At 48.2% G+C, this 26171-nt stretch overlaps 1 protein-coding gene across 5 annotated transcripts in view; it reads right to left on the reverse strand.

Moving 5' to 3' along the window:
• The window catches only part of SASH1 (SAM and SH3 domain containing 1), a 415520-nt gene that overhangs the window by 258872 nt on the left and 130477 nt on the right, over positions 1–26171 (reverse strand). For 4 of the 5 annotated variants that reach the window (XM_069725896.1, XM_069725899.1, XM_069725897.1 and 1 more), the window contains exon 1: positions 15316–15681. The exons of the other annotated variant lie outside the window; for it this stretch is intronic. In XM_069725896.1, the coding sequence (XP_069581997.1) occupies positions 15316–15417 (102 nt within the window). In that variant the 5' untranslated portion in view covers positions 15418–15681. Of the gene's footprint in view, positions 1–15315; positions 15682–26171 lie in introns of those variants that run through there. 5 annotated transcript variants of the gene reach the window in all.

Genomic DNA, 26171 nt, shown 5'->3' on the forward strand with positions numbered 1-26171 from the left:
CCCCTATGTGGAGCACTATGGAACGCATGCTCTGTCTGCAACAAACTGCCATTTATCCATGACCTCTTCATCACCAACAAACTCTCCTTCCTCAGCATCACTGAAACCTGGCTCACCCCCTCTGACTCAGCCTCTCTAGTAGCACTTTCCTATGGCGGATTCCACCTCTCTCACACCCCTCGCCCCAGCAACAAACGTGGTGGAGGGGTTGGCTCGCTCCTGTCTGACACCTGCTTCGTTACTCCAATCCCACTACCACCCTCCGCTACTCTTCCCTCCGTCCGCATCTATTCCCCCCCAACCTCCAGCTGGCTGTCATCTACCGCCCCATCTACCTCCATCTACACCTTCGGCCTGGGACAGCTCATAGAATCCCAGGGTATGCAGTATCATCTCTACGCCGATGACACGCAGATCTACCTATCCGGACCTGACCTCAACTCCTTACTCGCCTAAATCCCACAATGTCTGTCTCAGCCTTCTTTTCTGCTCGCTTACTAAAACTGAACATGGACAAAACAGAATTCATCATCTTTTCCTCATCTCACTCTACACCTACACCAGACCTATCCATCAATGTCAATAGCTGCTCACTTTCCCCAGTCCCACACGCCCGATGCCTTGGGGTGATCCTCGACTTTGCCCTCTCTTTCAAGCCACCTATCCAAGCCCTTGCCTCCTCCTGCCGTCTCAAACTCAAAAATATTTCCCAGATCCGCGCATTACTTAACTGCGACATCACAAAAACACTAGTGTATGCCCTTATCATCTCCCGCCTTGACTACTGCAACCTCCTACTCTCTGGACTCCTCTCTAGCATTCTGGCAGCACTCCAATCCATCCTACACTCTGCTGCCCGACTAATCTACCTGTCTCCCTGCTATTCTCCAGCCTCTCCCCTATGCCAAGCCCTTCACTGGTTTCCTATCACCCAGAGACTTAAGTTCAAAACCCTCACACTGACATACAAAGCCATCCACAACCTGTCTCCTCCATACATCTGTGACCTCGTCCCTAGGTACTTACCTGCACGCAACCTCCGATCCTCTCAAGATCTCCTTCTCTACTCCCCTCTTAACTCTTCTTCCCACAACCGCATCCAAGACTTCTCCCGTGCTTCCCCCATATTCTGGGACTCTCTACCCCAACACATCAGACTCTCGCCTACCATAGAAACATTCAAAAAGAACCTGAAGACTCACCTCTTCCAACAAGCCTACAGCCTGCAGTGATCCTCGACCTACTGAACCGCCACACAACCAGCTTTACCCTCTCCTAGTGTAGCCTTAAGGCCCCGTCACACATAGCGACGCTGCAGCGATACCGACAACGATCCGGATCGCTGCAGCGTCGCTGTTTGGTCGCTGGAGAGCTGTCACACAGACAGCTCTCCAGCGACCAACGATCCCGAGGTCCCGGTAACCAGGGTAAACATCGGGTAACTAAGCGCAGGGCCGCGCTTAGTAACCCGATGTTTACCCTGGTTACCATCGTTAAAGTAAAAAAAAAAAACGCTACATACTTACCTATCGCTGTCTGTCCTCGGCGCTCTGCTTCTCTGGTCTGGCTGTGAGCACAGCGGCCGGAAAGCAGAGCGGTGACGTCACCGCTCTGCTTTCCGGCTGACCGGCGCTCACAGCCAGACCAGAGAAGCAGAGCGCCGAGGACAGACATCAATAGGTAAGTATGTAGCGTTTGTTTTTTTACTTTTAGGATGGTAACCAGGGTAAACATCGGGTTACTAAGCGCGGCCCTGCGCTTAGTTACCCGATGTTTACCCTGGTTACCAGCGAAGACATCGCTGAATCGGCGTCACACACGCCGATTCAGCGATGTCAGCGGGACCTCAACGATCAAAAAATGGCCCAGGCCATTCCGACACGACCAGCGATCTCACAGCAGGGGCCTGATCGCTGGTACGTGTCACACATAGCGAGATCGCTACTGAAATCGCTGTTGCGTCAAAAAACTTGTGACTCAGCAGCGATCTCGCTAGCGATCTCGCTATGTGTGACGGGGCCTTTACCCATCCCCTGCAGACTGTGAGCCCTCGCGGGCAGGGTCCTCCCTCCTTATGTACCTGTGTGCCTTATTTTTTGCTCATGTTTATTGTACTTGTCTATATTTGCCCCTTTTTTACGTGTAAAGCGCCATGGAATAAATGGCGCTATAAAAATGTATAATAATAATCATAATAATCTATGCTAGCTCCATCGCTAGCACAGGTTTTCATGCACTGGAGACTGTCAGACTTGGAAAGTGGAAAACAGTGTATAATTACATCCCAAGAAGTACAAGGAGTGTGTGGAACCACTTACAAGATGTGTAGACTGGCAATAAGTGACAGACACCCTAGTATAGGTGGATAAAATACATTGCTGGCACTTCTTCTAAATAAGTCACAGGGATACAGGGTGGAGATATACGCTGGAGAGCATCCTACATGCAGATGACAGGTATGGCCATATAAGCGCAGGCAGCACTGGCGTCTCCTCACTACTTACTGTCCATCCTCAGTCACACCAGTGTGAGAGGAGCCAGAGGCATTCCCTCCGGCATCTGCTACTGACCCCATGGCTCCCAGTGTACAGATCACACAGGGATGAGAGCTAAGCTGGCCACCCTCTACACACCATAGCCGGCCTTGGGAGGTGCGGACCCTTCTGCAGCTGTCCCTGCTAGGAGAGCATTCAGTGTGGTGCTCCTATGGAGAAAGTATTATATCATATTACTAATAAACGCCCCAAGGCCATAACAGATTATTTACACTGACCCCAGTTCATGCAGCCGATACAGCAGGTAGAAAGGCAATTATATATCAGCGCCACGTGTTATGTATAGGCCGACAAATGGCGCATCATTCTACAGATAAGCACTGGAATAACCGGCACCGCACAGCCATATAGAATAATACCGTGAGATGTGCATCCGGAGCACACAGCAAAGCGCAATGTGACAGAAGACCTGACGAGCAATCCCAAATCTATCAGTATATTCACCGATGTCGGCATGAAGCGCTGAGGGATCATGGCACAAAACCCTGGCACAGCAGGGCACACATAATATCACACACTGTGCCCCTAATTAGGTAGATGGGTATCTCTCTGTGCCACAAAAAAGGTAGGTATAGCAAATAACACATAACATACCACACAGTACCCCTGATCAGGGAGGTAGAGCAGAGCACATATATACCACACAGTACCCCTGATCAGGTAGGTAGAGCAGAGCACATATATACCACACAGTACCCCTGATCAGAGCACATATATACCACACAGTGCCCCTGATCAGGTAGGTAGAGCAGAGCACATATATACCACACAGTACCCCTGATCAGGTAGGTAGAGCAGAGCACATATATACCACACAGTGCCCCTGATCAGGTAGGTAGAGCAGAGCACATATATACCACACAGTGCCCCTGATCAGGTAGGTAGAGCAGAGCAAACATATACCACACAGTGCCCCTGATCAGGTAGGTAGAGCAGAGCACATATATACCACACAGTACCCCTGATCAGGTAGGTAGAGCAGAGCACATATATACCACACAGTGCCCCTGATCAGGTAGGTAGAGCAGAGCACATATATACCACACAGTGCCCCTGATCAGGTAGGTAGGGCAGAGCACATATATACCACACAGTGCCCCTGATCAGGTAGGTAGAGCAGAGCACATATATACCACACAGTGCCCCTGATCAGGTAGGTAGAGCAGAGCACATATATACCACACAGTGCCCCTGATCAGGTAGGTAGGGCAGAGCACATATATACCACACAGTGCCCCTGATCAGGTAGGTAGAGCAGAGCACATATATACCACACAGTGCCCCTGATCAGGTAGGTAGAGCAGAGCACATATATACCACACAGTGCCCCTGATCAGGTAGGTAGGGCAGAGCACATATATACCACACAGTGCCCCTGATCAGGTAGGTAGAGCAGAGCACATATATACCACACAGTGCCCCTGATCAGGTAGGTAGAGCAGAGCACATATATACTACACAGTGCCCCTGATCAGGTAGGTAGAGCAAATAACACATAACATATCACACAGTGCCCCTGATCAGGTAGGTAGAGCAGAGCACATATAACATACCACATAGTGCCTCTGATCAGGTAGGTAGAGCAAATCTATATATATAATTGTCTAAGGGTTTTTCCGTCTGTCTGTCTGTCTTTCTGTCTGTCTGTCCTGGAAATCCCGCGTCTCTGATTGGTCGAGGCCACCAGGCCTCGACCAATTAGCGACGGGCACAGCGACGATGATGTCATAAAGGACGTAGAAATCCCACGTTTCTGATTCAGCGACGGGCACAGTATCGACGTAGATGTCATAATGGTTGCCATGGCGACAATGATGTGATAAAGGTTGCCTCGACCAATCAGCGACGGGCACAGTCTGCCGCGAATTCTGGAATCATCATTGTCCATATACTACGGGGACATGCATATTCTAGAATACCCGATGCGTTAGAATCGGGCCACAATCTAGTAACATATAACATACTATAGTGCCTCTGGTCAGGTAGGTAGAGCAGAGCACATAATATACCACACAGTGCCACTGATCAGGTAGGTAGAGCAGAGCACATATAACATACCACACAGTGCCCCTGATCAGGTAGGTAGAGAAAATAACACATAACATACCACACAGTGCCCCTGATAAGGTAGGTAGAGCAAATAAAAATAACATACCACACAGTGCCCCTGATCAGGTAGGTAGAGCAGAGCACATTTAACATATCACATAGTGCCTCTGGTCAGGTAGGTAGAGCAGAGCACACATATACCACACAGTGCCTCTGATCAGGTAGGTAGAGCAGAGCACATAACATACCACACAGTGCCCCTAATCAGGTAGGTAGAGCAAATAACACATAACATACCACAGAGTGCCCTTGATCAGGAAGGTAGAGCAGAGCACACATATAGCACACAGTGCCCCTGATCAGGTAGGTAGAGCAAATAACATATAACATACAGCACAGTGCCTCTGGTCAGGTAGGTAGAGCAGAGCACATATAACATACCACATAGTGCCCCTGATGGATACTACTCTGTGCCCATAATCAGGAGGATGGATACCACTCTGTGCCCCTGATCACGAGAATGGATACTATTCTGTGCCTATGATCGGGTGGATGGATACTACTCTGTGCCCATGATCAGGTGGATGGATACTACTCTGTGCCCATTATCAGTTGGATGGATACTACTCTGTGCCCATGATCAGGTGGATGGCTACTACTCTGTGCCCATGATCAGGTGGATGGCTACTACTCTGTGCCCATGATCAGGTGGATGGATACTATTCTGTGCCCATGATCAGGTGGATGGATACTACTCTGTGTCCATTATCAGGTGGATGGAAACTACTCTGTGCCCATAATAAGGTGGATGGATACTACTCTGTGCCCATGATCAGGCGGATGGATACTACTCTGTGTCCATTATCAGGTAGATGGAAACTACTCTGTGCCCATTATCAGGTGGATGGATGCTACTCTGTGCCCATGATCAGGCGGATGGATACTACTCTGTGCCCATTATCAGGTGGATGGATACTACTCTGTGCGCATTATTAGGTGGATGGATACTACTCTGTGCCCATGATCAGGCGGATGGATACTACTCTGTGCCCATTATCAGGTGGATGGATACTACTCTGTGACCATTATTAGGTGGATGGATACTACTCTGTGCCCATTATCAGATGGATGGATGCTACTCTGTGCCCATGATCAGGTGGATGGATACTCTCTAAGTTTGAACAGCTTAGGCTACGTTCACATTAGCGTTTCCCGACGCAGCGTCGGGAAACGCAGCGGCGACGCACGCGTCATGCGCCCCTATGTTTAACATGGGGGACGCATGCGTTTTTCGCGTTGCGTTTTCCGACATGTGCGTCGTTTTTGACGCTAGCGTCGGACGCAAGAAAATGCAACAAGTTGCATTTTTCTTGCGTCCGATTTTCGTCAAAAAACGACGCACGCGTCGCAAAACGCAGCGTTTTTGCGTGCGTTTGCACGCGTTTTTGCGTGCGTCGTGCGTTGCGTCGCCGACGCAGCGGCGCGCAACGCTAATGTGAACGTAGCCTTAGAGATGCCCTTAATCTGGTAGACTGGGACAATATCCTCAGAAATGAGAATACAGATAATAAATGGGAAATGTTTAAGAACATCCTAAATAGGCAGTGTAAGCGGTTTATACCTTGTGGGAATAAAAGGACTAGAAATAGGAAAAACCCAATGTGGCTAAACAAAGAAGTAAGACAGGCAATTAACAGTAAAAAGAAAGCATTTGCACTACTAAAGCAGGATGGCACCATTGAAGCTCTAAAAAACTATAGGGAGAAAAATACTTTATCTAAAAAACTAATTAAAGCTGCCAAAAAGGAAACAGAGAAGCACATTGCTAAGGAGAGTAAAACTAATCCCAAACTGTTCTTCAACTATATCAATAGTAAAAGAATAAAAACTGAAAATGTAGGCCCCTTAAAAAATAGTGAGGAAAGAATGGTTGTAGATGACGAGGAAAAAGCTAACATATTAAACACCTTCTTCTCCACGGTATTCACGGTGGAAAATGAAATGCTAGGTGAAATCCCAAGAAACAATGAAAACCCTATATTAAGGGTCACCAATCTAACCCAAGAAGAGGTGCGAAACCGGCTAAATAAGATTAAAATAGATAAATCTCCGGGTCCGGATGGCATACACCCACGAGTACTAAGAGAACTAAGTAATGTAATAGATAAACCATTATTTCTTATTTTTAGGGACTCTATAGCGACAGGGTCTGTTCCGCAGGACTGGCGCATAGCAAATGTGGTGACAATATTCAAAAAGGGCTCTAAAAGTGAACCTGGAAATTATAGGCCAGTAAGTCTAACCTCTATTGTTGGTAAAATATTTGAAGGGTTTCTGAGGGATGTTATTCTGGATTATCTCAATGAGAATAACTGTTTAACTCCATATCAGCATGGGTTTATGAGAAATCGCTCCTGTCAAACCAATCTAATCAGTTTTTATGAAGAGGTAAGCTATAGACTGGACCACGGTGAGTCATTGGACGTGGTATATCTCGATTTTTCCAAAGCGTTTGATACCGTGCCGCACAAGAGGTTGGTACACAAAATGAGAATGCTTGGTCTGGGGGAAAATGTGTGTAAATGGGTTAGTAACTGGCTTAGTGATAGAAAGCAGAGGGTGGTTATAAATGGTATAGTCTCTAACTGGGTCGCTGTGACCAGTGGGGTACCGCAGGGGTCGGTATTGGGACCTGTTCTCTTCAACATATTCATTAATGATCTGGTAGAAGGTTTACACAGTAAAATATCGATATTTGCAGATGATACAAAACTATGTAAAGCAGTTAATACAAGAGAAGATAGTATTCTGCTACAGATGGATCTGGATAAGTTGGAAACTTGGGCTGAAAGGTGGCAGATGAGGTTTAACAATGATAAATGTAAGGTTATACACATGGGAAGAGGGAATCAATATCACCATTACACACTGAACGGGAAACCACTGGGTAAATCTGACAGGGAGAAGGACTTGGGGATCCTAGTTAATGATAAACTTACCTGGAGCAGCCAGTGCCAGGCAGCAGCTGCCAAGGCAAACAGGATCATGGGGTGCATTAAAAGAGGTCTGGATACACATGATGAGAGCATTATACTGCCTCTGTACAAATCCCTAGTTAGACCGCACATGGAGTACTGTGTCCAGTTTTGGGCACCGGTGCTCAGGAAGGATATAATGGAACTAGAGAGAGTACAAAGGAGGGCAACAAAATTAATAAAGGGGATGGGAGAACTACAATACCCAGATAGATTAGCGAAATTAGGATTATTTAGTCTAGAAAAAAGACGACTGAGGGGCGATCTAATAACCATGTATAAGTATATAAGGGGACAATACAAATATCTCGCTGAGGATCTGTTTATACCAAGGAAGGTGACGGGCACAAGGGGGCATTCTTTGCGTCTGGAGGAGAGAAGGTTTTTCCACCAACATAGAAGAGGATTCTTTACTGTTAGGGCAGTGAGAATCTGGAATTGCTTGCCTGAGGAGGTGGTGATGGCGAACTCAGTCGAGGGGTTCAAGAGAGGCCTGGATGTCTTCCTGGAGCAGAACAATATTGTATCATACAATTATTAGGTTCTGTAGAAGGACGTAGATCTGGGTATTTATTATGATGGAATATAGGCTGAACTGGATGGACAAATGTCTTTTTTCGGCCTTACTAACTATGTTACTATGTTACTATGTTACTCTGTGCCCATTATCAGGTGGATGGATACTACTCTGTGACCATTATTAGGTGGATGGATACTACTCTGTGCCCATTATCAGGCGGATGGATACTACTCTGTGCCCATTATCAGGCGGATGGATACTACTCTGTGCCCATGATCAGGCGGATGGATACTACTCTGTGTCCATTATCAGGTAGATGGAAACTACTCTGTGCCCATTATCAGGTGGATGGATACTACTCTGTGCCCATTATCAGGTGGATGGATACTACTCTGTGTCCATTATCAGGTAGATGGAAACTACTCTGTGCCCATTATCAGGTGGATGGATACTACTCTGTGCCCATGATCAGGCGGATGGATACTACTCTGTGCCCATGATCAGGCGGATGGATACTACTCTGTGTCCATTATCAGGTGGATGGATACTACTCTGTGCCCATGATCAGGCGGATGGATACTACTCTGTGTCCATTATCAGGTAGATGGAAACTACTCTGTGCCCATTATCAGGTGGATGGATACTACTCTGTGCCCATTATCAGGTGGATGGATACTACTCTGTGCCCATGATCAGGCGGATGGATACTACTCTGTGCCCATTATCAGGTGGATGGATACTACTCTGTGACCATTATTAGGTGGATGGATACTACTCTGTGCCCATTATCAGGCGGATGGATACTACTCTGTGCCCATTATCAGGCGGATGGATACTACTCTGTGCCCATGATCAGGCGGATGGATACTACTCTGTGTCCATTATCAGGTAGATGGAAACTACTCTGTGCCCATTATCAGGTGGATGGATACTACTCTGTGCCCATTATCAGGTGGATGGATACTACTCTGTGTCCATTATCAGGTAGATGGAAACTACTCTGTGCCCATTATCAGGTGGATGGATACTACTCTGTGCCCATGATCAGGCGGATGGATACTACTCTGTGCCCATGATCAGGCGGATGGATACTACTCTGTGTCCATTATCAGGTGGATGGATACTACTCTGTGCCCATGATCAGGCGGATGGATACTACTCTGTGTCCATTATCAGGTAGATGGAAACTACTCTGTGCCCATTATCAGGTGGATGGATACTACTCTGTGCCCATTATCAGGTGGATGGATACTACTCTGTGCCCATGATCAGGCGGATGGATACTACTCTGTGCCCATTATCAGGTGGATGGATACTACTCTGTGACCATTATTAGGTGGATGGATACTACTCTGTGCCCATTATCAGATGGATGGATACTACTCTGTGCCCATGATCAGGCGGATGGATACTACTCTGTGACCATTATCAGGCGGATGGATACTACTCTGTGACCATTATCAGGCGGATGGATACTACTCTGTGACCATAATAAGGTGGATGGATACTACTCTGTGCCCATTATCAGGCGGATGGATACTACTCTGTGCCCATTATCAGGCGGATGGATACTACTCTGTGACCATAATCAGGTGGATGGATACTACTCTGTGCCCATTATCAGGCGGATGGATACTACTCTGTGACCATAATAAGGTGGAATGGATACTACTCTGTGCCCATTATCAGGTGGATGGATACTACTCTGTGCCCATTATCAGGCGGATGGATACTACTCTGTGCCCATAATAAGGTGGATGGATACTACTCTGTGCCCATTATCAGGTGGATGGATACTACTCTGTGCCCATTATCAGGCGGATGGATACTACTCTGTGACCATTATCAGGCGGATGGATACTACTCTGTGACCATAATAAGGTGGATGGATACTACTCTGTGCCCATTATCAGGTGGATGGATACTACTCTGTGCCCATGATCAGGTGGATGGATACTACTCTGTGCCCATAATCAGGTGGATGGATACTACTCTGTGACCATTATCAGGTGGATGGATACTACTCTGTGCCCATTATCAGGTGGATGGATACTACTCTGTGACCATAATCAGGTGGATGGATACTACTCTGTGCCCATTATCAGGCGGATGGATACTACTCTGTGACCATGATCAGGTGGATGGATACTACTCTGTGCCCATAATAAGGTGGATGGATACTACTCTGTGCCCATAATCAGGTGGATGGATACTACTCTGTGCCCATAATAAGGTGGATGGATACTACTCTGTGCCCATTATCAGGCGGATGGATACTACTCTGTGCCCATAATAAGGTGGATGGATACTACTCTGTGCCCATAATAAGGTGGATGGATACTACTCTGTGCCCATGATCAGGCGGATGGATACTACTCTGTGCCCATGATCAGGCGGATGGATACTACTCTGTGTCCATTATCAGGTGGATGGATACTACTCTGTGCCCATGATCAGGCGGATGGATACTACTCTGTGTCCATTATCAGGTAGATGGAAACTACTCTGTGCCCATTATCAGGTGGATGGATACTACTCTGTGCCCATTATCAGGTGGATGGATACTACTCTGTGCCCATGATCAGGCGGATGGATACTACTCTGTGCCCATTATCAGGTAGATGGAAACTACTCTGTGCCCATTATCAGGTGGATGGATACTACTCTGTGCCCATTATCAGGTGGATGGATACTACTCTGTGCCCATGATCAGGCGGATGGATACTACTCTGTGCCCATTATCAGGTGGATGGATACTACTCTGTGACCATTATTAGGTGGATGGATACTACTCTGTGCCCATTATCAGATGGATGGATACTACTCTGTGCCCATGATCAGGCGGATGGATACTACTCTGTGACCATTATCAGGCGGATGGATACTACTCTGTGACCATTATCAGGCGGATGGATACTACTCTGTGACCATAATAAGGTGGATGGATACTACTCTGTGCCCATTATCAGGCGGATGGATACTACTCTGTGCCCATTATCAGGCGGATGGATACTACTCTGTGACCATAATCAGGTGGATGGATACTACTCTGTGCCCATTATCAGGCGGATGGATACTACTCTGTGACCATAATAAGGTGGAATGGATACTACTCTGTGCCCATTATCAGGTGGATGGATACTACTCTGTGCCCATTATCAGGCGGATGGATACTACTCTGTGCCCATAATAAGGTGGATGGATACTACTCTGTGCCCATTATCAGGTGGATGGATACTACTCTGTGCCCATTATCAGGCGGATGGATACTACTCTGTGACCATTATCAGGCGGATGGATACTACTCTGTGACCATAATAAGGTGGATGGATACTACTCTGTGCCCATTATCAGGTGGATGGATACTACTCTGTGCCCATGATCAGGTGGATGGATACTACTCTGTGCCCATAATCAGGTGGATGGATACTACTCTGTGACCATTATCAGGTGGATGGATACTACTCTGTGCCCATTATCAGGTGGATGGATACTACTCTGTGACCATAATCAGGTGGATGGATACTACTCTGTGCCCATTATCAGGCGGATGGATACTACTCTGTGACCATGATCAGGTGGATGGATACTACTCTGTGCCCATAATAAGGTGGATGGATACTACTCTGTGCCCATAATAAGGTGGATGGATACTACTCTGTGACCATTATCAGGATCGGATGGATACTACTCTGTGCCCATAATAAGGTGGATGGATACTACTCTGTGCCCATAATAAGGTGGATGGATACTACTCTGTGCCCATTATCAGGTGGATGGATACTAATCTGTGCCCATGATCAGGTGGATGGATACTACTCTGTGCCCATAATCAGGTGGATGGATACTACTCTGTGACCATTATCAGGTGGATGGATACTACTCTGTGCCCATTATCAGGTGGATGGATACCACTCTGTGCCCATGATCAGGTGGATGGATACTACTCTGTGCCCATGATCAGGTGGATGGATACTACTCTGTGCCCATAATAAGGTGGATGGATACTACTCTGTGCCCATAATAAGGTGGATGGATACTACTCTGTGACCATTATCAGGCGGATGGATACTACTCTGTGACCATAATAAGGTGGATGGATACTACTCTGTGCCCATTATCAGGTGGATGGATACTAATCTGTGCCCATGATCAGGTGGATGGATACTACTCTGTGCCCATAATCAGGTGGATGGATACTACTCTGTGACCATTATCAGGTGGATGGATACTACTCTGTGCCCATTATCAGGTGGATGGATACCACTCTGTGCCCATGATCAGGTGGATGGATACTACTCTGTGCCCATGATCAGGTGGATAGATACTACTCTGTGCCCATAATCAGGTGGATGGATACTACTCTGTGCCCATTATCAGGTGGATGGATACCACTCTGTGCCCATTATCAGGTGGATGGATACCACTCTGTGCCCATGATCAGGTGGATGGATACTACTCTGTGCCCATGATCAGGTGGATAGATACTACTCTGTGACCATAATAAGGTGGATGGATACTACTCTGTGCCCATTATCAGGTGGATGGATACTAATCTGTGCCCATGATCAGGTGGATGGATACTACTCTGTGCCCATAATCAGGTGGATGGATACTACTCTGTGCCCATTATCAGGCGGATGGATACTACTCTGTGACCATAATAAGGTGGAATGGATACTACTCTGTGCCCATTATCAGGTGGATGGATACTACTCTGTGCCCATTATCAGGCGGATGGATACTACTCTGTGCCCATAATAAGGTGGATGGATACTACTCTGTGCCCATTATCAGGTGGATGGATACTACTCTGTGCCCATTATCAGGCGGATGGATACTACTCTGTGACCATTATCAGGCGGATGGATACTACTCTGTGACCATAATAAGGTGGATGGATACTACTCTGTGCCCATTATCAGGTGGATGGATACTACTCTGTGCCCATGATCAGGTGGATGGATACTACTCTGTGCCCATAATCAGGTGGATGGATACTACTCTGTGACCATTATCAGGTGGATGGATACTACTCTGTGCCCATTATCAGGTGGATGGATACTACTCTGTGACCATAATCAGGTGGATGGATACTACTCTGTGCCCATTATCAGGCGGATGGATACTACTCTGTGACCATGATCAGGTGGATGGATACTACTCTGTGCCCATAATAAGGTGGATGGATACTACTCTGTGCCCATAATAAGGTGGATGGATACTACTCTGTGACCATTATCAGGATCGGATGGATACTACTCTGTGCCCATAATAAGGTGGATGGATACTACTCTGTGCCCATAATAAGGTGGATGGATACTACTCTGTGCCCATTATCAGGTGGATGGATACTAATCTGTGCCCATGATCAGGTGGATGGATACTACTCTGTGCCCATAATCAGGTGGATGGATACTACTCTGTGACCATTATCAGGTGGATGGATACTACTCTGTGCCCATTATCAGGTGGATGGATACCACTCTGTGCCCATGATCAGGTGGATGGATACTACTCTGTGCCCATGATCAGGTGGATGGATACTACTCTGTGCCCATAATAAGGTGGATGGATACTACTCTGTGCCCATAATAAGGTGGATGGATACTACTCTGTGACCATTATCAGGCGGATGGATACTACTCTGTGACCATAATAAGGTGGATGGATACTACTCTGTGCCCATTATCAGGTGGATGGATACTAATCTGTGCCCATGATCAGGTGGATGGATACTACTCTGTGCCCATAATCAGGTGGATGGATACTACTCTGTGACCATTATCAGGTGGATGGATACTACTCTGTGCCCATTATCAGGTGGATGGATACCACTCTGTGCCCATGATCAGGTGGATGGATACTACTCTGTGCCCATGATCAGGTGGATAGATACTACTCTGTGCCCATAATCAGGTGGATGGATACTACTCTGTGCCCATTATCAGGTGGATGGATACCACTCTGTGCCCATTATCAGGTGGATGGATACCACTCTGTGCCCATGATCAGGTGGATGGATACTACTCTGTGCCCATGATCAGGTGGATAGATACTACTCTGTGACCATAATAAGGTGGATGGATACTACTCTGTGCCCATTATCAGGTGGATGGATACTAATCTGTGCCCATGATCAGGTGGATGGATACTACTCTGTGCCCATAATCAGGTGGATGGATACTACTCTGTGACCATTATCAGGCGGATGGATACTACTCTGTGACCATAATAAGGTGGATGGATACTACTCTGTGCGCATTATCAGGTGGATATATACTAATCTGTGCCCATGATCAGGTGGATGGATACTACTCTGTGCCCATAATCAGGTGGATGGATACTACTCTGTGACCATTATCAGGTGGATGGATACTACTCTGTGCCCATTATCAGGTGGATGGATACCACTCTGTGCCCATGATCAGGTGGATGGATACTACTCTGTGCCCATGATCAGGTGGATAGATACTACTCTGTGCCCATAATCAGGTGGATGGATACTACTCTGTGCCCATTATCAGGTGGATGGATACCACTCTGTGCCCATTATCAGGTGGATGGATACCACTCTGTGCCCATGATCAGGTGGATGGATACTACTCTGTGCCCATTATCAGGTGGATGGATACCACTCTGTGCCCATGATCAGGTGGATGGATACTACTCTGTGCCCATGATCAGGTGGATGGATACTACTCTGTGCCCATTATCAGGTGGATGGATACTACTCTGTGCCCATTATCAGGTGGATGGATACTACTCTGTGCCCATTATCAGGTAGATGGATACTACTCTGTGCCCATTATCAGGTGGATGGATACCACTCTGTGCCCATGATCAGGTGGATGGATACTACTCTGTGCCCATGATCAGGTGGATGGATACCACTCTGTGCCCATGATCAGGTGGATGGATACTACTCTGTGCCCATGATCAGGTGGATGGATACTACTCTGTGCCCATAATAAGGTGGATGGATACTACTCTGTGCCCATAATAAGGTGGATGGATACTACTCTGTGCCCATGATCAGACAAGTAGAACAGGATGAGCCAGCCAATCAGCTTCTCCACAATCTACTGCGATCGATTAGTATGTCATAGGGTGGCAGCCTCCTGGGGGTCACTATCCCAGCCCCTCCCCCACTCACCAGCATTCCCATCACCTCTGTCCAGAGGTCGGAGAAGGAGTCAGACACCATGCCCTCAGCTTGAGGCTCCGGACTGCTGGCTTCTGCCTGTTCCCCGTCCATTGTGGTGCAGCCAGCGATGCTTCAGGACGTGTCAGTGCCCTCTGCGCCTCACTAGTAACATTCCTAAGGTGGCAGCTCTGGGGGAGTCACTGTGCCCCCCTGTGCCCGCTGTACCATGGTGCCTCCTGCGTGTGCCCGGCCAGCGGAGACTGCCACTAACTCCAAACTCCTGGTCGGGCGCCTGGACCGGTCCACAGAGTGTGAGCAGGGGGAGCAGCAGACGATGTGGTGTCCGGCTGCTCAGCGAGACTTGTGTGCTCACGGGCTGCGTGCAGTGTCTGTGCTCGGAATGCGCGCACCTCCCCCTCCTGACTAGTGCGCTCTCCCGTCCCCACTGTGGGGAGCACGCTGTGGAGTGACAGCTCCAGGCTGGTGGGGCTATAGGGCACCATAGTGCAGGCCCAATGGGGGCAAACAGTGACACGTCCTGGAAGGCCAGAGCACCCAAGGATTCCCTCTGAGGGAGGCTCGTGTGTACTATGTACTTACACAGCATGTCATTACTTTTCTGCATGTAAATATTAGCTTCTACTTGTGTTAAAATAAAGCTGCAATGACCAAATAAGTCGCCACCTGATGGTCAGTGTGTGGCGAAGTGCACTGCCACCTAATGCCCTGAGGATCAGCGGTCAGGCGCTGCATAGCCTACTGGTGGGATCTGTGTCCGTGTGCCACCTGTATGTACGTATGTGGCGTCCATGTGACACGCACCGGCGCCTGGGAAAAGCAGTACAGTTTGCGCTGATCCCAGGCTATTGAAGGCAGCGCTCATCATTGTCGCTTGGTCTCCCTGAGATCAGCACAATCCAGCGACAATGATGGGAGTTGTATTCATCAGCAGCTGCGTATCTCTTGTGTAAAATAAAGAATGACATTTAAAAAAATGACATGGGCTCATATGTAATATTCATAATCAGCAAAGGGAAAGCCCGTGGCTGGGGGCTAATGTTAATAGTTTGGGAAAGAAAAAATATGCTAAAAGGTTCCCAGGCTATAAATAACTGCTCACAGCTGTTTGTTTAGGCTTTACTGGGGAATTGACAGGGTCTTTCTATAAATTCTAACCAGCAAAGGCTAAACAAACAGCTGTGGGTTGATGTTAATAGCCTGGGAAGGGACAATAGATATTGCCCCCACTCCCAGCCTACCAACATCAGCCCTCAGAAATGGTGCAACCATAAGATGTTCCAAATCTGGCGCTTAGCCTCGCTCTACCCCTGGTGCGGTGGCAAGTGGGGTAATATTTGTCAGCTTTGTTTTGTCTGGTGACATCAAACCCATGGGTTAGTAATGGAGAGGCGTCTATAAGACGCCCCCATTACTAACCCCATAGTAAGTATTGAAATAAACATACAGCAAGAATAAAATCTTTTATTTGAAATAAAACTGAACACCCTGTATTACACATTTATTTTAAAATAACAAATACAGTTATACTCACCTTTACACCTAATCCATTGAAGCCCATGTCCCCTGTAAAAAAAACTAAAACAATAAACAACCATATCCCTCACCTGTCCAACGTGAAGATCATCCATACTGTCCCACGCCATAATCCATTTCTGTGACATCTGATTTTCAAAATGAACTGCACCATGATGCGATTGTTCACACTGAAAACCAGGACACAATGAGCTGATGCGAGCGCAGCTTCAGTGACAAGCGCAGAGGCGTAGCTAGAGCTTTTGCCGCCCGGGGCTGCTCCCGAGTTTGGCGCCCCCCCCCCCCCCCCCCCCCGGCTCAATACACACAAAGGTTACCAAAAACGGTTTTCCTGTTTTGTAGAACTTAAACTGGGCCTAATGGTGTCACCCCCACATGCCACACCTGTGACTTAATACCACCACACCATGACCAGGCCACATAGTGACCGAATAATACTACATACAAGGGACAAATACCACAACACCATTTCCAGACCACATATTACCACCACATAGTGACTGAATACTACAATACTGATCAGTAATAAAAAAAAAAACACAATACTATCACCATAAGTGCCAGTATTCACAGGAGATCTGTACTTAGTATGCAGTGTCTGTGTAGAGGTAATACAGAGATCACTGGTGACATTATACACAGGACCTCTATATAGTATACAGTGTATAGTGTCAGTGTATAGGTAACACTCACTCACCAGTGACGTCTCTAGGTGAAGTCCTTCATCTTTCATCCAGCACAGACCGCCATCATTCCTTCCAGCCAGGACTCGTTTCTGCAGGAAATAACACAGTTATCTCGAGCTCCGCTTGCAGAACACATTACTTAATTTTTCACAACTTCTACATTACATCACATGAAGAAAAAAAGGTGATATAGTGTCACTCTGCACAGTAACAGGACCGCCCCCCCATTTAAAACAGTACACTCAAAAAATAAAATAAATACATCACTGCAGTAATAATATCCCTTAATTAGCCCCTATGGTAATAATATTCCCCACCCTGGCCCCGTTTCTCATTCCTGGCTCCAGCCATATGTTCTCGCATCCTGCCCTCATGAGTATCCATTCTACCCCATATGATCTCCCCATCCTGCCCCACCAGCCTCCATCGTATCCGTCCTGCCCCATGATCCAATCCTGCCCCGTGTCTCCAATCATGCCCCGTATCTACATTCTGCCCATGCCTCAAGTCCTGCCCCAGTGTGTCCAGCATATTACCCCCATGTTGTCCAGCAATCTGCCCCAGTGTGTCCAGCATATTACCCCCATGTTGTCCAGCAATCTGCCCCAGTGTGTCCAGCATATTACCCCCAGTGTGTCCAGCAATCTGCCCCAGTATGTCCAGCACTGCCCCCAGTGTCCAGCCTTTCCCCAGTGTGTCCAGCAGTCTGCCCTAGTGTGTCCAGCATATTACCCCCAGTGTCCAGCATTGCCCCAGTGTATCCAGCATATTACCCCCAGTGTGTCCAGCAATCTGCCCCAGTGTCCAGCATTGCCCCAGTGTGTCCAGAAGTCTGCCCCAGGGTCTCCAGCATTGCCTCAATGTGTCCAGAAATCTGCCCCAGGGTCTCCAGTATTGCCCAAGTGTGTCCAGCAATCTGCCCCATGGTCTCCTGTATTGCCCCAGTGTGTCCAGCATTCTGCCCCATGGTCTCCAGTATTGCCCCGGTGTATCCAGCAATCTGCCCCATGGTCTCCTGTATTGCCCCAGTGTGTCCAGCATTCTGCCCCATGGTCTCCAGTATTGCCCCGGTGTGTCCAGCAATCTGCCCCATGGTCTCCAGTATTGCCCCAGTATGTTCAGAAATCTGCCCAGGGTCTCCAGCATTGCCTCAATGTGTCCTGAAATCTGCCCCATGGTCTCCAGTATTCAGTGTGTCCAGCAATCTGCCCCATAGTCTCCTGTATTGCCCCAGTGTGTCCAGCAATCTGCCCCATGGTCTCCTGTATTGCCCCAGTGTGTCCAGCATTCTGCCCCATGGTCTCCAGTATTGCCCCAGTGTGTCCAGCAATCTGCCCCATGGTCTCCTGTATTGCCCCAGTGTGTCCAGCAATCTGCCCCATAGTCTCCTGTATTGCCCCAGTGTGTCCAGCAATCTGCCCCATGGTCTCATGTATTGCCCCAGTGTGTCCAGCAATCTGCCCCATGGTCTCATGTATTGCCCCAGTGTGTCCAGCAATCTGCCCCATGGTTTCCTGTATTGCCCCAGTGTGTCCAGCATTCTGCCCCATGGTCTCCAGTATTGCCCCGGTGTGTCCAGCAATCTGCCCCATGGTCTCCAGTATTGCCCCAGTATGTCCAGAAGTCTGCCCAGGGTCTCCAGCATTGCCTCAATGTGTCCTGAAATCTGCCCCATGGTCTCCAGTATTCAGTGTGTCCAGCAATCTGCCCCATAGTCTCCTGTATTGCCCCAGTGTGTCCAGCATTCTGCCCCATGGTCTCCAGTATTGCCCCAGTGTGTCCAGCAATCTGCCCCATGGTCTCCTGTATTGCCCCAGTGTGTCCAGCATTCTGCCCCATGGTCTCCAGTATTGCCCCGGTGTGTCCAGCAATCTGCCCCATGGTCTCCAGTATTGCCCCAGTATGTCCAGAAGTCTGCCCAGGGTCTCCAGCATTGCCTCAATGTGTCCTGAAATCTTCCCCATGGTCTCCAGTATTCAGTGTGTCCAGCAATCTGCCCCATAGTCTCCTGTATTGCCCCAGTGTGTCCAGCAATCTGCCCCATGGTCTCCTGTATTGCCCCAGTGTGTCCAGCATTCTGCCCCATGGTCTCCAGTATTGCCCCAGTGTGTCCAGCAATCTGCCCCATGGTCTCCTGTATTGCCCCAGTGTGTCCAGCAATCTGCCCCATAGTCTCCTGTATTGCCCCAGTGTGTCCAGCAATCTGCCCCATGGTCTCATGTATTGCCCCAGTGTGTCCAGCAATCTGCCCCATGGTCTCATGTATTGCCCCAGTGTGTCCAGCAATCTGCCCCATGGTCTCCAGCATTGCCCCAGCCCCAGACAGTCAGACATAAAGAAAAAAAAAAAAAAGTAAAATCCTCACCTCTCCCGTTCCCAGCGCAGGTCCGGTGCAGTCAGCGTCTCTCCGGCTCTGCGACGCTCAGGACAGAGAGGCAGAGCGGCGCGCACAGTAGTGACGTCATCGCGCCCTCTGCTCTGAGACGTCGCAGAGTCAGAGGAGGCTGCAGCTGCCGGCGCCGCAGGAACCAGGAGAGGTGAGTATAGAGCGCGGGGCGGGGTCCGGTGGTGGGGGGAGCTGGCCCTGGTCGTGGCGGCGGACGGCGCCGCCCGAAGATTTAAAGGGGCGTCTTTTTTTTTTTTTTTTTTTTTTTTCTTCTGCAGCGCCGGCCGCCCCCCGCATTGTGCCGCCCGGGGCGGACCGCCCCCCCCCCCGCACCCCCCTTCCTACGCCACTGGACAAGCGGGACCCAGGGCAAATTTTCTCACAGTTCTAGCGGTGGTCTCATTGAGGTCACCGAAGTTCTTCAGGCCAGCTCACAGTTATATGCCCGTTGGAACGCAGCTTCATTGACCGGCGGTAACCTCAATGACATCACCGCCCATCACTGAAGCTGCGCTTGCAATTGCTCATTGTTTCCTGGTTTTCAGCATGAACGGTTGCATCATGGCGCCATTCATTTTGAAATGTCTGTTTAGCCATTGCTGGTTTGAATTTATAGGGGGATGGGACCCTACAACATTTTTTTCTGAGGTCCCCCCTGTAAATTCACCAGTAAAGGCTTAGCAAACAGCTGTGAGCTGTTATTAACAGCCTGTGAACCTTTTGGGATATTGTCCCTTTCCCCAGATTATTAACATCAGCCCCCAGCCGTTGGCTTTCCCTCTGCTGGTTATGAAAATTACACGGGAAACCACACAATGTTTTTAATTCTTTATTTTACAAAAAAGGGACACAGTGGGTGCTCAATAAGACTCCCATCATTGTCGCCTGGTCGCTCTGATGTCAGGGAGACCATGTGACAATGATGAGAGCTGCCTTCAGCAGCCGGTGTCTAGGGACAGCAAGAGCTGTACTGCTCTTCCCAGGTGCCGGTACGTATCACGCTGATGACACATGTCTGCAGGTTTTTCACATGGACACAGTCCGTGTGTAAAACCTGACACGTGCGTACCACCATTGAATACAATGGGTGTGTTTGTGTCCATATTTGTGACAAAACACAAGCCGCATACGGAAAAAAAAACGGACTTGTGAAGTGGGCCTGCTTCAAATAAAGCTTGAAAAATAACTTTAAAACAGGATTGATACTTCCTATCCTTTCTATTGTAAAACCATGCTGCTGGTCGTATGTCCAGTGCTCTGAGCATTTTGTTTTTACCACTTTAGGTTTTGATAAAATGGCGAGTGGAGAAAAGAAAGTGCATCTCAAAACTTTGACGCGTCCCCTGATAGAATCCGTTCCAAACTAGACACTGACCAATCAGAAGACTGCAAGAAAATGGCTCAGAAAAAATACTCTTCAAAACCACAGGAAACCCAAAACTCCTCCAGCAAAGGAGTTTCCTGAAGTAATTTCCATTGGAAAGACTCATAAGTTTGTCTACCTCGGAAACTGCTCATAGCCTAACCAAGATGACTCAATTGCAACAGAGTAAGAAACAGCTGCCAGAAGGGGAAGAAGACTGATCCCCAGCAGTACATATTAAAAATAACATTAAAGAGCACGCAGGAAACAAAAATTGATCAACACAAGTTATTTATGTGATAGCCCTTTTACAGAGCTTGTCACGTAAAGGACATTTGTTTGGGTTAGGCCTCATTCAGACTTCGAGGTCGGCACTACATATGGTGAGAGTGCAGCATCTGACTGATCTCAGTGCACAAGTCTCCACAGTAACAATACAGCCACATATAGAAGAGATGGGACGCCACTCACCCAATCCAGTTCACCACAGACGTTACACAAATGGCATCCAGGTGCACTGCATGTGCTGGATAGAAGAAGCTTTACAATCACTAAATGTAAAAACGGACACATTTACCAAACAGATGAGAAATAACAGATGTCTGAATGAGGCCTTAGGTTGTTTTTGTCAGTCCCAGAGACCAGTAGTGGATACAGACAGAAGAGGCCCTGTGCAAGAACAATATAAGGGTTTTGCAGTCCAATAGCTTATCGTGATTTTTGGCTTTGGAGGTAGCAGTGGCCCCCTTACCTCTTGGGCCTGTATAGGTTGCACCAATGGTATGCTCGCCCCTGCCATAGACGGAGGCCGCTCCATTTAGGAATGTGAGACCACAGCTCTGTTTGAACTTCTCACTGGGTTGTGGAGGAGGACCAAGTGTCTACAGACTTCTGACCTAGTCCCTTTCACAGTGTCACAGTGCTGGCACCACTGATCAGACATTGATCAGTTATCCCATGGAGGTGATAAATGTCCTTCCTGCCTATTAGATATTAAAGACAGTGGTGGAAATTCATTACAACTGCAGGAACAGACAAACTCCCCTCCTCCCTGTACACCATGTGGAATATTAAAGGGAACCTGTCAGAAAATCAATCACAGGATAATAATGCAGAGCAACCTAAAGACGCGCCCCAGAGGATCCTATGAGCAACACTCCAATAGTAAAGACCATAAAAAGGAGCACTAAATATAAAAGCCCATATCTCTGGAACTGTATGGTGGGTAGTGTTGAGCATTCCGATACCGCAAGTATCGGGTATCGGCCGATACTTGCGGTATCGGAATTCCGATACCGAGATCCGATACTTTTGTGGTATCGGGTATCGGTATCGGATACATAGAGATGTGTAAAATAAAGAATTAAAATAAAAAATATTGATATATTTACCTCTCCGGCGGCCCCTGGACTCAGCGCGGGTAACCGGCAGGCTTCGTTGTTCAAAATCAGCGCTTTTAGGACCTGAGAATCACGTCCCGGCTTCTGATTGGTCGCGGGCCACCCATGTGACCGCCACGCGACCAATCACAAGCCGCTACGTCTTTGAAAGCCATTAACGCGCTCATTTTTAAAAATGAGCGCGTTAATAGCTTGCAGTGACGTCGCGGCTTGTGATTGGTCGCGTGGCCGCGACCAATCACAAGCCGCTACGTCTTTGAAAGTCATTAACGCGCTCATTTTTCAAAAAAGAGCGCGCTAATAGCTTGCGGTGACGTCGCGGCTTGTGATTGGTCGCGTGGCGGTCACATGGGCGGCCCGCGACCAATCAGAAGCCGGGACGTGATTCTCAGGTCCTAAAAGCGCTGATTTTGAACAAAGAAGCCTGCCGGTTACCCGCGCTGAGTTCAGGGGTCGCCGGAGAGGTAAATATATCAATATTTTTTATTTTAATTCTTTATTTTACACATCCCTATGGATCCCAGGGCCTGAAGGAGAGTTTCCTCTCCTTCAGACCCTGGGAACCATGAGAATACCTTCCGATACTTGATGTCCCATTGACTTGTATTGGTATCGGATATCGGTATCGGCGATATCCGATATTTTTTGGGGTATCGGCCGATACTATCCGATACCGATACTTTCAAGTATCGGACGGTATCGCTCAACACTAATGGTGGGTATAAAAAAGAGAGAAAAAACAGAATACTTAAGGCAGCAGCAGGTGTAAAGTAAGTGCAAAACTGTCTACTTTTGACCTAATGACAGGTCCTCTTGAACAATTACGCAATGTAAACATTGGCTGAAGTTCATCTTCACCTGTTTTATTTTTGGGGAGTTTTTTGCAGTCTGGTCCTTCGGTCGACCATAAATACATATAAGTCTACACAAAAGCTGTCTATAGAAGACTGTGGAGACCTGGGTGTCGTAACCAGTGCCTTCCCCCCTCCCATCAATCCCGTAATGAAACACACACAGTCCTAGGTGGGTTGAACAGGTCGGTCACAGTTTATTAATTAATAAGCAGAGAAAGGGCAATTACATATCGTAACGAGCGGCTCGCGCCGAGCTCCTGACCGTGATCGACAGGGGAATTGGCCAAACGAGCGGTTACGACCTTTGCCCTCCCCCGCTTCTTCCGCCACGGAGGATCCCGTGTATTACCTACGCGGGACTCCGACCCCACCCCTCGATGTTAGGGCCTGTTCAACCCCATCCTGTAAACCAGACAGAAAAATATCGAGGCCAATGTCCGTTAGGTGAACTCCGTCCGGTCTTAGTTGTGGCGTGTTATCCCCTTGGAGCTGGCGGTGCCGGATCACGATACCGCCTCTTCCTCTCACATATTTTCCAATCCGCGCGTTGAATTTATCCCTTGTCCGCTCTATGGCTTTTTTATCTCTTGCTCCTCGCCAAACGGCCCGTGGTGTTATATCCGACCACACCAGGATCATGTTCCTGAATAGACAGCTGAACCTTTCCATATCAGTTGTCACCCATTTGTACAAATCGGCCACCTTTTGTTTGCCGAGGTCATTGCCACTCGCGTGTACCACCATTATTACCGGGTGTTCCGCCATCCTTGCAATGCCAACCATCTCTTTGAACACCTGTTTCCACTGGAGGCCTTTGATACCCCTCCAGTTTACTTTTATGCCCGGGAGGTAAAGATTTGTTCCTCCTGGCCGCAGTTTGGCCCTCTTTTCGGCCCAGTAAACGTAGGAATCTCCTACCACCCAAACTTCCACCCCTGTAAGAGACAACACATGTCAATTAAGCAAGTCAGGTCTTATGTATCTGGCGAAGCATGCGGACTTCCAACGACCCATTCTCTGCACCTCGGCCTCTGACACTCCTGCCCTAGCCGCTTCTGTGGCTGCCCCTATGCGGAACGAATGTGTTCCGTACTCGTTTGGATTAGCGCCGGTTTTTTCCAAGCATAGCTTGAACATCGCCTGGAATTGGTACTTGGTCAGAGGGGACCCGTCTGTATGAGTGAAGAAAAATCTACCAGCGTGTCTTATCCCGGCGTATCTTCTAACTATTTTTAGCGGGCAAGCTGGGCCCTCTATGGAGTTAACCAGGACCCATGTACCCCTACCGGAGGGATCGCATTTGGATTTTCTGACCCTGATGCGCAGGGCGTCGCTGCATATTACCATGTCCTCATTAATTAGGCCTCCTTCCGACGCGTTTTTTGACCGCGGTAGCAATTCACTGATACGCAGTGCTCCGAAAAAGACGGTCGCAAAAGCTGCCGATAAGAGGGCTGCCTCATATTGCGATGAGCAGACCGACGGGGATATCGCAATCAGGTCCTGCAATAGTCTCAGAGAGATGGGGCGGCGACATTCTTGGCTTGGCTGAAGCCTTTTCCAACCTTTTATGGCTTGTCTTATGCAGAAGGACTTAGTTACGTCTACCCATCCCAATAATTGAAAGAAAAATGCTAGCCCCGATAATTTCCGTTGTGCTGAGGTGCCCGACGCCCCATCTTCTCTCATCCGCACTAGAAAATCAGTCGTCACCGCGCTTCATGCTTGATCGCATTTATCGACTGGCCTACCCTGAATTAGTGAGCACCACTCCTCCCAAGCCTTACCATACACCCGCCAGGTAGCTGGCGAAACGGAGGCCCGGATTAAGGGCATCAATGATTGGCCACTGTATCCCACAGGGACAGTGGACACAGGATACCCAGGGGTTGCGCGTTGGGCTGCTGGATTCTGAAAGCCTGCCAATTGGAAAATAACAATGGGTTAATGATATTCTCGTCAACCTCCGCCACCACGGTGGCTCTACACCAAATATTGTTTTCTAGGCATAACAGCGCAAGCCGTCGCAAAAGAGCAAGGATGAAGAAGACATGTGATTTAAACTCTTCGCTGTTTTCGTATTTTTAGTTTGGAAACGAATGTTCATGTTCCTCAACTGATCGGCCCATATCTCCAACGCTGCTACTACCGCAAACACTTCCCATAGGGCTGGGTCTTGCCCCCACTTTGTTGTCGTCCATCTCTCTGGCCAACCAGATTTGCACCATTGGTTTTTATAGCTTGCTGCGAAACCCTCTTTTTTGTTCCACCCTAATGTCAGCACTAAATCCTCGCTTGTAATCTCTCTAGCCATGACGCACGTGTGACCGTTGTACGATTGTAGGAACGTCTGCCATACCAGCAGATCAGCTTTTAGCGAACGAGTGAGCCTAATTCTATGGCCGGGCTGAGAAGCACCTTTTGTTGCCAGCGATAGTCTGAGCGAGAATGCTCTGCCGACCGGCATTACCCGGCAGGCGAATGTCAGTAGACCCAATAACGCCTGCATTTGCTGTAGGGTTACCTTTTTAACTTCGCGGAAGCCTTTCAACATTTGCAGGGTTTTTTGTATTTTATCCTCTGGTAAGCGGAACACCATCATGTTGGTATCTATTTCAATGC

The sequence above is a fragment of the Ranitomeya imitator genome, chromosome 5, assembly GCF_032444005.1.
Source record: "Ranitomeya imitator isolate aRanImi1 chromosome 5, aRanImi1.pri, whole genome shotgun sequence".
Classification (NCBI taxonomy): Eukaryota; Metazoa; Chordata; class Amphibia; order Anura; family Dendrobatidae; genus Ranitomeya; species Ranitomeya imitator.